This window comes from Euleptes europaea, chromosome 11 (assembly GCF_029931775.1).
Source record: "Euleptes europaea isolate rEulEur1 chromosome 11, rEulEur1.hap1, whole genome shotgun sequence".
Lineage (NCBI taxonomy): Eukaryota > Metazoa > Chordata > Lepidosauria > Squamata > Sphaerodactylidae > Euleptes > Euleptes europaea.
In genome coordinates, this window is record NC_079322.1 from 41012358 (window position 1) to 41025350 (window position 12993).

General features: G+C 47.3%; 2 protein-coding genes across 4 annotated transcripts in view; both read left to right on the top strand.

Annotated features, from left to right (window-relative positions):
* The window catches only part of HOXA3 (homeobox A3), a 47944-nt gene that overhangs the window by 14333 nt on the left and 20618 nt on the right, over positions 1 to 12993 (top strand). Inside the window, exon 2 of one of the 3 annotated variants that reach the window (XM_056857218.1) lies at positions 12257 to 12435. The exons of 1 other annotated variant lie outside the window; for it this stretch is intronic. The gene's annotated coding sequence lies outside the window, so the exon portion shown is untranslated. Of the gene's footprint in view, positions 1 to 12081; positions 12436 to 12993 lie in introns of those variants that run through there. One more of the 3 variants, XM_056857217.1, reaches the window with a different exon arrangement.
* HOXA4 (homeobox A4) lies at positions 8439 to 9948 on the top strand. Its single transcript, XM_056857228.1, has 2 exons — positions 8439 to 9178; positions 9620 to 9948. The coding sequence occupies exons 1-2, from the start codon at positions 8533 to 8535 to the stop codon at positions 9946 to 9948; spliced, it is 975 nt and encodes a 324-aa protein (XP_056713206.1). The 5' UTR covers positions 8439 to 8532.

Consider the following 12993-nt stretch of genomic DNA (forward strand, 5'->3'; position numbering starts at 1 on the left):
AAGGTTAGGAAAGTTCCTTGTAATATTTCTAGACAGTATCGTGAGTGAATTGCCATTTTTTACAGTATTTGTTTTCTTTTCCTGGATTATTAGTGTCTTTCCCCAAACATCAAAGAGAGAGTTGATGTACACATAACAAATGGGCCAGGGGTGCATTTTAAGTGCATTATACATTAGCCCCAGCTCTATATTGTAGAGCTAACCCTGTAAAATATAATCTTAAACATATTTGTCCCTTTCTCGGTACCTGTTTCCCCAAAGTTCTAATAGAGGCAATGCCAGTAAACACGTTTGAAATGAGTGGCTGGAATTGTTTTACTCTTTAGATTTTGCTATATACATCTACAAACTATTTGAATACTGCTGCTGTTGCTAAGGGGGGCGTCTCAGGAAAATAAAACATTTTGCAGTGCAAAGCAAAACCGCTCTTCAAGACTGACAGCTTAATCCTCAAACCAGTTAAATTAAAATACATGGATTTAAATGTATCTCATTCCATTTCTATCAGTGGGACCATGTCTGGGTTCCTAAACTCCTTACTTGAAAGTGGGTGACCTGGAAACCCAAGGGCTTTACCTCCAAGTAAAATGGGATGCCCCTTTTGTTCGACTGCGAATCTACTTCAGTTTAAGGAGGCTGGAATGCAGTTTATTCCCCGTCCAAACTGACACTGCAAGGCTCAGATTAAATTAATGGGAGATTGTTGTTCAGGAAGGGAGTGGGTTAAAATTGTAATCCACGCTGCTGTGGAAGTGAGTTTTTCTTAAATCATTTGGGTTTACTTCCCCCAAAAAATGTTGCTTAGGAGCAATGTGGATCTAATTGATTCAGGGCTATTGACTATCGGACGATTGTGCAATATTTTACAGATCTGACATTTTATCCGCTTATCCGATCTACCTACCTGCCTATCTATTCATAGCATTCTATTTCATTCATTCATCTGAATGTATATGTGGTTAGATGGTTGAACGGAGAGGCGTAAACCACAGAACAAATCGGTGCAATGGCTTAAATGGAGGCACACTCACTTGTACACTCGCCTCCCCCCCAAAAAAAACCCCTCCAGCTCCCCAAAATAAATATCTGGAAAATCACCACTATATTTCAAAAACATAGTTTTCAACCTCATGTCAATATTTTCTTTGCCATCGAGACACACAGACTCACACAAAAGTCGAAATACCAAATACCAAAAGAGTATTTTAAAAATAATCTATTTATTATACTACAAGCATAGTTGTTTCGTGAGGATGTCTGCCTTGTTCACTGTATTGTCTTTAATTGACTGGAGCTCGGTTTATTTTACTTAAATAGTTGCCACTGAGCATCTGAATATCAGATATAGGTCAGTGACCCAGATCTAAGAACCAGACCGACTGTAGGTTAGAGAAGTGCTTGTGTTTACAGCCAGGAAGTTAGAGAGCTTCGGTTTCTTTAAAGTGTAAAATGGCTTTTGAAAGTCACATGATTGGTAGGTTTGCTAGTGCCCTTCTTAACAAAGCCTCATGGGAAAATTCCTAGCCCCCCCCCTTGTTCCTTATCTACAAAGGTGACATTGCACCCAATTTTTTCCTTCTGTAAAGCAAGTTTAGCTCTCCATTACAGGGCATCGCATTTTTATACGGCGTATCTTGTTGAGTCAGTCATGCTGGAGGATTAGGTGGCTATTCTTTCCTACCCCTTACCACAAGAACCAGTTTGAAAGAGAAAGGCTGCATTTTCGGAAAATACAGGTTTGGGTTTCAACTAACATTGGTGGCACACTGTTTCCAAAACTCCCATTTATTTTTGCAGGATATATAATCGCCCAAATTAAAATAGTCTTCCTTAAGCCGTTCCTACCGCTTAATCTAAAATATACCCACCAACACACACAAAACTATGGCTTTGTTGCTTAGGTGGATGCAAACGACTTCGAATTACTAGAGAGAGAAGATAGGACATTTTGCAAAGGGGTCCCTTTCCAGGGAACAGAAGGAATCTATTCCCTTTCCCCCTTTCCCTGCCGAAATGGCTGTTCAGTAATAATATTTGTTATGAAGGTTATTGGGTAATTATTGCAATTTTGTGAAACAGTCCTTGCTCGAGGTGAAGTCTGTCTCTAGATAATAAATGGCAGCCCTCGCAGTTCATTGCCAGGTTAAGTAAATGCAGAAACGAAGATAAATCTGCACCCTCTAAGACTCACCAGCAGAGCTCGCTTTAGACCAAGTTCACAGTCAAACTCTCTTCTCCCTACTAGCAAGGCTCCGCAAACACGTTAGATCTGTTGCTTAATTTAAAAGAAGAGATCATGGAGAAATGAGCAAACTCTCACTAGCACCTAGCTGGATTTAAAAAAACAACAACAACACACACAAGTGCAATGCCTACCTTCACATCCAGAACTTACCCACCTGCCACGGGAACCTCATAGCTCCTCTGAGTTTAAAGCAAGGTTCTCCAGCGCTGGTCACTGGGATTTGGTAAACTGATTTGACAGAGCGCTGGATTTTTAAAAACAAACAAACATCTACATTAAAAAACAAACACCGTCTTCGAAACTCGAGAAAGGAAACCCCAAGGCCACGGACACAAACAAGAGCGCGCCAGCCTCTCCTCAAAGCTGGCGTGGCTTTTGTATATCTTTGTGGTTAGGGCGTAACAACTTCGGGTCAAAAAGTTGAGGGTCAAAAGTTTACGTTTTGCACCGCTCTTCGTCATGCGCCCAGACAGAGTTTGATGTCAATGTTATAGCCCGAGATCTTGACTATCAACACAAAAGATAAAATGGCTTTGAGTGAGGCGTGTATCGCAGTATGGACTCCAGGTGAACTCGAGCGCCTGAATGACCTCAATTACAGAGGGAAGGAGAGAAAATCCCTCTTTTCAACATTAGTACGCGTTGTATTTCATCTTGAATGCTCAGCCGCCTTTTCCCGCGGAATAGCGTGGGCTGGCAGATGCATCAGGTGAACACGCGTGTCGAACCACCACCCTCCCCTTCCTTTACGCACACGTGCACAAACCGTTTTTAATGTGCAACGCGCATCCTAGCGGGGTCGAGGCAAACAGTCCCAAGGATCTGAGCGCAGTCTGCGGTGAATCTCCAGTTGTATTCTAAATTCCTCCACCGGATAACAAAAAGCTTCCAGCCCCAGTTCCCAATAATATTTGCTTAAGTGGGTGGACGGCGGTGCCCGTTTCCCTTTTGAATAGGGTCGAAAGATAAAATACAATCGCCATCCAGCCAAATGAGTCTAAGGGTTGAGTCTCTTCTGATTAGTGTTTCGGAAATGATCTTCCAGGATCCTGTGCAAACCACGCTGATGGCGATAGTCTACTATTGTTAAAGAAGGAGGCTGGGGCCATCTAAAACCAAACTACAATTGCTCGGTATCCGGAGAACTATTTATTTCTAAGGAATAGAGATGGGTTTATTTATTTGAACAGATCAGCAGGGTTGTTTGACCAGAGCGGCTTCCGAATTCTAGAGGATTTTCTTTTACTGTGTTCCGGCCACATTGTAAGAAACACAACATATTTTGCAGAGAGATTTGGTGCACGGTGTAATTACTAAGCAAATATATAGAAAAGAGTTGTTCAAATCAAAAGTGATCAGAATGAGGGGAGATGGGCTGGAAACAGGCTTTTAAACACTATTTATACCCAAGTGGTCTTTAAAGTGCCAGAATATATAGAAAGGTTGTGGCTCTTTGATTTCTTCCTTGAATAACACAGCCTCGAAATATCCAGAATCCTCTTCTGTATTTGCTGTGGAATTTAAAAATTAATCTAGCCACACAGTATGGAGATGATACCTACAGCTCATGGTGATAACACAGGTTGCTTGCATTGAATATAAAATTATCCTCTGCTCGTCCACACGCATACAATCAAATGTGAAACCTTCATTATATTAATCACTAAATGCCATGGTGGAATGTGCTGCTAAATATCAACTGATAAATGCAGACAAAGGAAAACTCTTCCAGATATCATATTTATTTGAGTCTGTTTGGAAGCAAACTCATCTGTTTAGCACTGGTGTGTGTACAAGAGACCGAGGAGAAATTTGGCCTCTCTCTCCTGGCTCGAGAACGTGTTCAACAGCCATCTCGAGAAGCATTGTCTTCTCTTGAACATGTTTACATTTATCAGCATTAAAAAAAAACCCAGTGTGGGATTGTGTTACCTTCTGCCGAAGCATCACCCTATTCCCCTTAAGCACCGACTTTGGTGTATTAAGATGTGGTCCTTCAGAGGAGCACCCTGTTCAGCTTCTAACTCAAATCCCCCCTACCTCTCCACCCCCAGCCACCACCACCCTAGCCTCAGATGTGTGTTTATTAACAGTCCTGGACAACCAGACCCCCTCCGAATGCCTGCGTGTCATAAAAATAGTAATAATAATACAATACCTAGGAAGTCTGAGGCACAAGCAACAGAAATAGCTAATTCGGAGGGAGGGAGATCCCATAGTTTCATTTTAGGGTCTTTTCTGATTTCAGGGAAGCCCGAGTCAGACACAGGCGTTACATTTCATAACGCTCCCCCAACACTTCACCATTCCTTTGCGAGTAAATGACCTGAGCAAAGACCCTCCCCCTCCCCATCTTTTAAAAGACACTTTTTAAGACCTCGCAGGAAAAGAGGGGGGGGGACTAAGTCCAAGGCCGAGGTGAACTGCAGGTCAGCGCGTCTAACAAATATGAAAATGTCGCTCGCTGAAGGGCGCGCCTTGTTATTTAACAAAGACTGTCAATGCGTAAGATTAATAAGAAACAAAATGCGCCCGGTGTCACTTTTCGGTCACTTTGAAACTTGGGGCAGGGTCGCATTCAAGAGGGAACGCCGGGTTAACTATATTCAAAACGCTGCGAATCAAATTCAAGCCAGGCTGCCGGGTGTCTCTCTCTCTCTCCCTCCCCCCACCCTCCCATCTCCCCCCCCCTCCGTTTCTCTCTCCGTCTCCCAGGCGCGTGGACAAGTTGAAAAGTTTAAAGGAATCCCATATACAAATATATCCTTGATAGACACACACACAAACACGTAGAACCCCGGCCTGTACATTGGATTTATTTGTTCGAAGGAGGGGGGGGATCTCATTCTGCACGCAGTTCGGCTGCGTCCGAGATGAGATCGGCTGTATTTCAGTGGAACCCAGCCCCCCAGACCTCTTTTCTGCCAAGGTCCTGCTGCAAAACGTCGGCTTTTAAAAATTTGTATTTCATTTGTAAAGAAGAGGCAGCACCTTTGCGCGTGTGCGTGTGTGTTTGCGAAGGGCGTGTGACGTTTGGCGAGGCCAGGTTTCGGGGTAGGTTCGTCCGGAGGTTGCTCGGCGGAGCTATAAATCTCTGGAGCGAGGGGAGGGGGGGACCCGGACCAGGCCGCTGGCGAGATAACACTCGGTGGTCTCTCTCGGCCCAGCTCTTGTTTATGATATGTAAACCGTACAGACAAGGAACAGGCCCATCTCTGCAGCCCGGAGAGAACCCCCTCCGCCCCCCAGGAAACCAGGCTGCAGCTGAGCGGCGCAGGTCACCTTGGAGATTTACAGGCCTGGAGCCCAGCGCCGGTATTTATTTCTCTTGAACTAAGCGAAGGAGACACCCAGTGGAAAGCTGTCCAGGGAAGCAGGCGTAGCTCTGAGATGTAATCAGGATAGCTAATATTAAACAGCCCCTGGGACCTTCTTCGAAGGTAATAATCCGCGGGCACACACACAAAAGGTATTCGCTTTCCTTGTGTATTTTTTCCCTTTTTAAAATGATGTGTGTGTGCTGTTGTTGTTTTGGACGCATCCTTGTTCTCTTTTATTTACTATAGCCTTCAGATCCAAGGGCACCCTTTATCTCAGGGGAGATGGATGCAGTTTATGTCTTAAATCCATGGCGCAAGTGTGCATACTCCAGTAGACACTGGCCATATCTGTGCGTGCATAATCTGCGCGGGGGTGGGGGGACAACAGCTACGCCTGACTTTAACCTTTTAAACTCATCTTGGGCTAATGTTGCTATCTGTAACGGGTAAAGTGGGTGTGAGTGTGCGTGGGGTGTGTGACACCTTACAGTGGGTCCACTGAAACCATAACGCAGGACTGAAGCCGGTCTGTAATGTCACCGGAGTCAAGGGCCGGCCCCAGCGGCCTCAAACGCGGGTGGTTTTGTCCAGAGCTGGCCTTCCCCGCTGCTTCCCAGTGTTTTATGGCCTGCCTGGTACCAAGTGACATCACGTACGCTTTCCCAAATAGGTATCAGAGAAAGCCTTTCATGCGAGGTCCGTGAGAGGTGAGTAAGAAAAGGAGGCTGCTGCCTTTTAATACGGAAGGATTCCCGATATGTAGTAAGCAACCACCTCTTTTCATCTGCCAGGACAGTGTAAGGGAATCCCACCGCCTTCGAGAAGGGGATGTGATTTACATGGGCATAATATATATATATACACATATATATATGCAATATGGCGAGCAGAGTGCCAGGCATTTGTTAGTGGATTAAGTAGGTGTTTAATAGAGATGCAATTTTTATTCAATTATGCCTTGTACACATCTGCGGTCACCACAATAGTCAAACAATCCACCTTTTGGGGGAAATAGACATGTTGAAAATGAGTGGCCATAGTATATGGATTTTTAAACGGTACCTCGGGAGAAGGAAGCTGAGCTCTAAATCAGAGCAGGTTTCGGGCTTCCTCATTTGTGTCCCTCAACATTTTTAATGCACTTTGTCCTTTAAAGTTTCAGATATTAAAATAGCAGGCATCAGGAAGACTAACTTAATAGGTCCTTTTTAAAAAAAAAGGTGACCTAGTTTTAACCTTCAGATTTCAATTACCCTGGGTCAGGCAGCCGCTTTCTTTTCCTTCCTGAGGTTCTAGCAGATCAATTTTCTGCAATTGTAGCAGAAGTCGAAGAGATTATTCACTTCTCCCGACTGCAATATTTAGGATACTTAGGATACTTACAGCAAGTAAGTTCCCTTCTTTTAAAACAGCGAACATTTAAGACTATGGAAAAAATAACCTTTCCTTCAAGGGCAATAATTCTCTCTTGTTTCTGGTAACCACGCGGGATTGATCTTCTTTCTTTCTTTCTTTCTTTCTTTCTTTCTTTCTTTCTTTCTTTCTTTCTTTCTTTCTTTCTTTCTTTCTTTCTTTCGGAATGTGGATGATCTAACTGCACCTCTGAATTACCGCGAGGTTTCAATATCTAAGGCGTGTTCTGTTGTCGTTTTGTTTTTTTTAATTTACTTTTATAGCAGATTCCCTACCTAATGACTCGCCGCCTTCACTTCTAGATTTGCCAAGGGGTGGAGGATTTTAAAATAATTAAATGGCCATAAAAGAGCAGCGTTTAAAAGCCCCGGGGAGGTCTCAGGGAGACACAAATCTCTGCCTGCAGTGAGGTGGCCGCCTTTCATAGGATCGAACCGCCGCGTGGACCGCGCTGCCGCCGCCAAGTCCAACCCAGGGGCTGCCCGGCGCGATCTCTTTATACACAAGGGAAGACCAAATTGTTGCTAATGGTCGCGGTCGCGTTGCAGATCCTAAACAAGTCTGGGGAAAGGGAGGCGACATCAGAATAAAACTTACATTGTGCTGGCTGATCTGTTTTAGATGCATTAATCGGAACTCTCGTTCTCCTTGCTTACTCCCTCGCAAGCCAGTTGCGGAGAACGTGGTTGGATGGCGATCGTCAGAATCCCCCACACACACACACGAGATGGCTGCCCTTCCTTCGGCATCCTTTAATCAGAAATAATGGCCACCTCCCCTCCCCCCTGGGGATTAGTAAAGGGTTAAAATGTCCACCCCATCCAAAAACAGGTATGGGGGGGGAAGGGAACTTAAAGCAACCTGATTAAAGTAAGATGTTGGGTGGGGAGGATGAGTCTAGTCTGCGTGGTTTCAGCTGGGTGATCTCACAAGTCAAGTACGCATCTTTGGCTCTTTCCGTCGAGAGCTGGGGGCGGGGAGGGGGGACACACCGAGAAACAAGGTCAAAGAAGGAGCCTGACAGAGCAGGGCAGATCTCCTTGCTCCCTTGCCTCCGATCTGTTCGTTTTTTCCCCGGTGGATCGTTCGATCGCCCCATCCTCAACTTCGCGCTCTGGCTGACTCGGAGGGCCTCCGGGGCGCCCCGGAGGGGGTCTCCTCCGCCCCAAGGACCTCAAGGGGAGAGGCAGGCCGGGCTCGTCCCGGGCTCGCTCTCCGGCCTCCCTCTCCCCCCCCCCCGTCTCGCCTCGCATTTCCTGATCCGGGCTCTGCCACCAGCACAGCAATTGGCCCTGCCGGTCAGGTGGGTGGGGGGTGGGTGGGCAGCGAGCTGTGGGTGCGCCTCGCCGTCTTGGGGTGGGAACTGCAGAAGGTGGGGGGGGAGGGGAGGAGGCCCAAACTTTGGCAGGCTGCGCTTGACAACAGCAGCCAGGAGGGGAGGGGGGGAGAGAGGGAGGGAGGCAGGGGAGGAAGGGGGAGGAGAGGGAGGGGCCTCGGCGAGCCCAGAAAAACGACAACGCGAGAAAAATTAGTATTTTTGCACTTCACAAATTAATGACCATGAGTTCGTTTTTGATAAACTCCAACTACATCGAGCCCAAATTCCCTCCTTGCGAGGAATATTCGCAGCACGGCGGCGGCGGCAGCTACCACCCGCATCACCCCCCGCACCCCCACCAGCACCCCCACCACCAGCACCACCAACCGCAGCAGCAGCAGCAACCGCAGCAGCACCTGCGCCAGCAGCACCCGGGCCAGCCGCTGCCCGACTACTACCCGCGGCCGAGCAGAGAGCCCGGCTACCAGCCGCCGCCTCCCGCGCCTCCGCCGCCCCCTCCCGAGGCGCTCTACCCCGGGCAGCCAGCCCACTACCCCGAGTCGCCTTACAGCAGCTACGCCAGCCTCGGCGGCCCCGCCGGCCCGGAGCAGCCGCCGCCGGGGACCTCCCCGCCACCCAACCCTCCTCTTCCTCCTCCTCCGGCGCCCGCTCCCCCCGCCTTGAAAGGCCACCATGTGCAGGCGCAGCAGCCCCTGCTCCAAGGACACGTCCCCCCGCCCCCCCACCCGCCCCCCCAGCGCCACTGCGGAGCGGCGGCGGGCGGCGGGGGAGACCCCGCTTGCCCCCTCTTGCCGGACAAGGGCCCCAAAGGGAAGGAGCCGGTGGTGTACCCCTGGATGAAGAAGATCCACGTGAGCACGGGTGAGTGCACCTTCCCCAAGGGGAGCCGGGGGACCCTGGGGGTGGGGGGAGTGCGTGAGGCGGGCTCCTCTTTTGGGAGTGTGGGCGAGAGAGAAAGTCTTTCCGAAGGAAAAGGGAAAACGTGAGGAAACCCTTTTGTAGGCCGGGCCCTCTTCCGAGAGATTTACGAGGCACCAAAGCGATAGGGTCGCAATTACAGCCCCCATAAATTGAACCGCCCTGGCAGAGGCTGTGGGCCGCGCGTCTTTGAAGCTTTTCTTGAACCCACACGCCCACCACCATCTTTTATGGCTCCCCAATTGTCTCCTATTGTCCGAAGCCGCTGAACCATTCCCCCCCCCCCAGTATCTGATCTCAACCCCACTGTCGAGTTATTACATAATAATGACGGTGTCCCGTTGCCTTCTTCTCCTTGGCCTGCCGGCACCTGGCTGGGTCCAGTCAACCCCAACTACAACGGAGGGGAGCCCAAAAGATCCCGGACCGCCTACACGAGACAGCAAGTCCTGGAGCTGGAAAAGGAGTTCCACTTCAACCGCTACCTGACCCGCCGGCGACGCATCGAGATCGCGCACACCCTCTGCCTCTCTGAGCGGCAGGTCAAGATCTGGTTCCAGAACCGGAGGATGAAATGGAAGAAGGACCACAAGCTGCCCAACACCAAGATGCGCTCCTCCAACCCCTCCGCACTCAACCCGCAAGCCAAAGCGCCGGCCCAGCAGCAGCAGCAACCCCGGGGGAAGCTGACCCCCAGCTCAACGGCGCTATGATGGCCCTTCATAGGCAAGGCCCCCCACACACAAACACATTCACACCCACCCAGGCCTTTATTCCTTTGCCACGGGACCAAACGACTGTCTTGAAGTGGGGGGCAAGACAAGAAAACAGCGCCTGTCCAAAGGGTGTACAAACCAAAAAAACTATTCCATGCGCTTATGGTCTGTCATGGTGTTTGATTCCGGCCATATTTGTTTGTTTGTTTAATTTATGCAATATGCCGTCTCCTTGCAGCATTAAAGGACTGTGGATGGATCTTGTCCCTAAGAAGGACCCTTCAGGAGTCAACAATGTTTATGTCACCTTGTGAGAGATGTGCGTGCGTGTGTGTGAACCTTAGGCCCGTGTTGTTCCGTGAAATGCTCAAGCACAGACAGACAGAAATAGGTCAATCATTTCATGGAAGTCTTTCAAACCTTATGGGGTTGGGAAACACCCCATGACCCCTTAAGGACCCAGAAGTTTTTTTAATGTGCCAAGAACAATTTAACTTTTTTAAAAAGTGTACTCTCTGCTGTAATTGTGCTACGTTAGTGTGTTTGCCCCCCCCCCATGCTTCCCTTTGCACTTATTTAAAGGAAAGACAAAAAGTACATCAATATTTGCCATTTCTGTCTTCTTATCCTGCCACCATCGGAGTCTGTGTACAGTTTGTGGATTCTATATGTATACATTTGTGAATGTGTGATGTATATAATGTCCAGTGCTGGAAATAAATACTCTGTACATTTAAAAAAAAACCAATTAAAAGCACTAAGAGGCGACATGAGAAGCGTAGGGTTGGGCTTTTTGAGTATTCACGTTGCCCTCTGTGAAAAAAGGAAGAATCACTGGAGTGGATTCTTGACTTCACACACACACAAACACGCAGTTCAGTTCATTTCTGTGAAGTCGGAGAAGTAGGGGTTGAAGCCCAGACATTTCCTTGTGCACCCGGGTCCTAACTAAGTTGGCTTGATATACTGATCCCAATGGATCGGATTTTCGCATAGACGTGAAGCCTGACGCCCAACTTTAGAATCAGACAAATAACAATGGGTACCCTCGAAATAAATAAACTCCAAGTACTTAGCTTTAACCAAGGTGTGGATGGGCCTGCCCATCCTGCTTTTACCTGCTTTTTTAATACTTCAAGGCCTTACTGTGTATGAACTCGGAAAGAGAGAGAGAGAGAGAGAGATCCATTCCCAGTGGTTACACCTCCACTCACGTAGCGATTATCGGCCTTCTGTGAACAGAAACGGAGTGAGTCCAATAAACCAGAGTGCTTACTATTCGTGTGGTGGTGATGGTTATTATTTCGTGCGACCCATACTTTGAACACTATTGCGACTTAAGTAGCGAATCCTCCTTTCTTCATTCATTAGATAGTGCTACCAACTTTTGGAAGGGGCAAGAGGGCCAAATGGGAATGGTGCCTCCCTTTTGAGGGGGGGCATAAACGGGACCTTTACAGCCCGCTAAGGATTTCTGTGGGATGCAGAAGATGGCTTTCACTTGGGGCCTGAACTGGAGTCTTCTGAATTGTTTATCCAAAGTTTGCAATAATGGCTGACCACTTCCCTTAGGATAATAATCGTTGGGCGTTCTTATAGTTATGGAAAACGCGCTGGGGCCTTTTATGCATCTAGAACAATAATTCGATGCTCTTCTTTTGGAGGCTTGAAATAAATGATTTAATTCAGTCGAATGTATTGTAAGCAGCTCCCTTACCCTTACTCAGCAAGCGCAGCACACTGGCCAAATGGTTTCAATGTATGGCGACCCAGAGGGAAGACCCCGGCCAGTGGAGCTCGGTAGCTCCAAAGAGGGTTTGCTGGGGGAAATCTAGCATCTAGTGTACCTTTGATCAACCCCTTCCTCACGTGTTCCATTACCTCCCTATCCTGTCTCCAGGTTGAATAACGAAAGGGGTTTCTATTCACGTGTTTACTAATCTTTGAAATCCCCATTCTGTCAGAATTCTTTTTAGAAATAAAAGAGAATAGGTTGGAAAACGTAGGTGTCTCCCTTTCTAGAGCCGAGTTCTTTGTCTAAAGCTTTTGTTAGGCTTGGCGTAGAGAATCTTCTTTTGCTAATTTACTCCAAAATTAACAAGTATGCTCAAGATGCTAAATCAACTATTTACCCAGAGCGTTAAGGTTCTTCTTTGACTTCCGCAGTCTTACACTTGAAACTCCCCTTCCCTCCCCCTCTTTCCCATTGTAAAAAAAAAGCGAAATGAAATCACGCTGAAAATAGCAATTTTACTGGGAATCATTAATCACTTCCTCCAATAAATACTTCTTTGTAATTCAACAGCTATTCTGAAAGGCATTCTCTTGGAAAAGGTCTGAGAAGACGCAAAGGATTTTTGCTGGGGAAAATGTGTTCATGTATAAAGACACAGTCGCTTGGCTGTGCGATGAAAATATATACTTTCTGGGTGGAGAATGGAGCACGCATTGAAAAATACATATGGCAGATTGTCATCATTCAAGGTAATGTTTTCTTTTTTTTCCCTCTCCCTTTCTCTCTCTCTCTCTCTCTCCCTCTCAAAAGCTGCAGTAGAGTTTGCTATGATGTGTGCGTGTCGGTGCTAGCTTGCCATAATCAATGTTACAATAAGTTGGAAATCTACACAGTGGAGTATAAACCCTACCATTGTCCTGTCTCTTCCAGGGCAACCAACAGAGTTCACCGAAAGGACACATTTTCTATCTCATTAATTTTTTTTTAAGAGAAAGAGACTGACCCTTCAAACCCTTGACCTTTAAAGACAGTCTTCTTTCTAATCTGGCCCTTGGACCACAATATTCCCCTCATGCACACACACACACAATCCCTTTCTCTCTCTCACACACACACACACTTTCTCTCACACACACATACACACAATGTCTCTGGCACACACAGCCACACAACCCCCGACACACACACTTTCTAACTCTTTTATATGCACAAGAGCATGCCCTATATTATAAAAGGGACTGGGCTGGGTTCTAAAGGTGGGGGGTTGTTAACGTTTCCGATAAAGGCCAAATGAAAGCAGTCTTGGC

Bases quoted from the DNA above. Each gene is read 5' to 3' on its own strand.
- HOXA4 (XM_056857228.1), top strand. From the start codon at position 8,533: ATGACCATGAGTTCGTTTTTGATAAACTCCAACTACATCGAGCCCAAA. The intron at 9,179-9,619 runs GTGAGTGCACCT...GGCTGGGTCCAG, and splicing joins GAAGATCCACGTGAGCACGG to TCAACCCCAACTACAACGGA.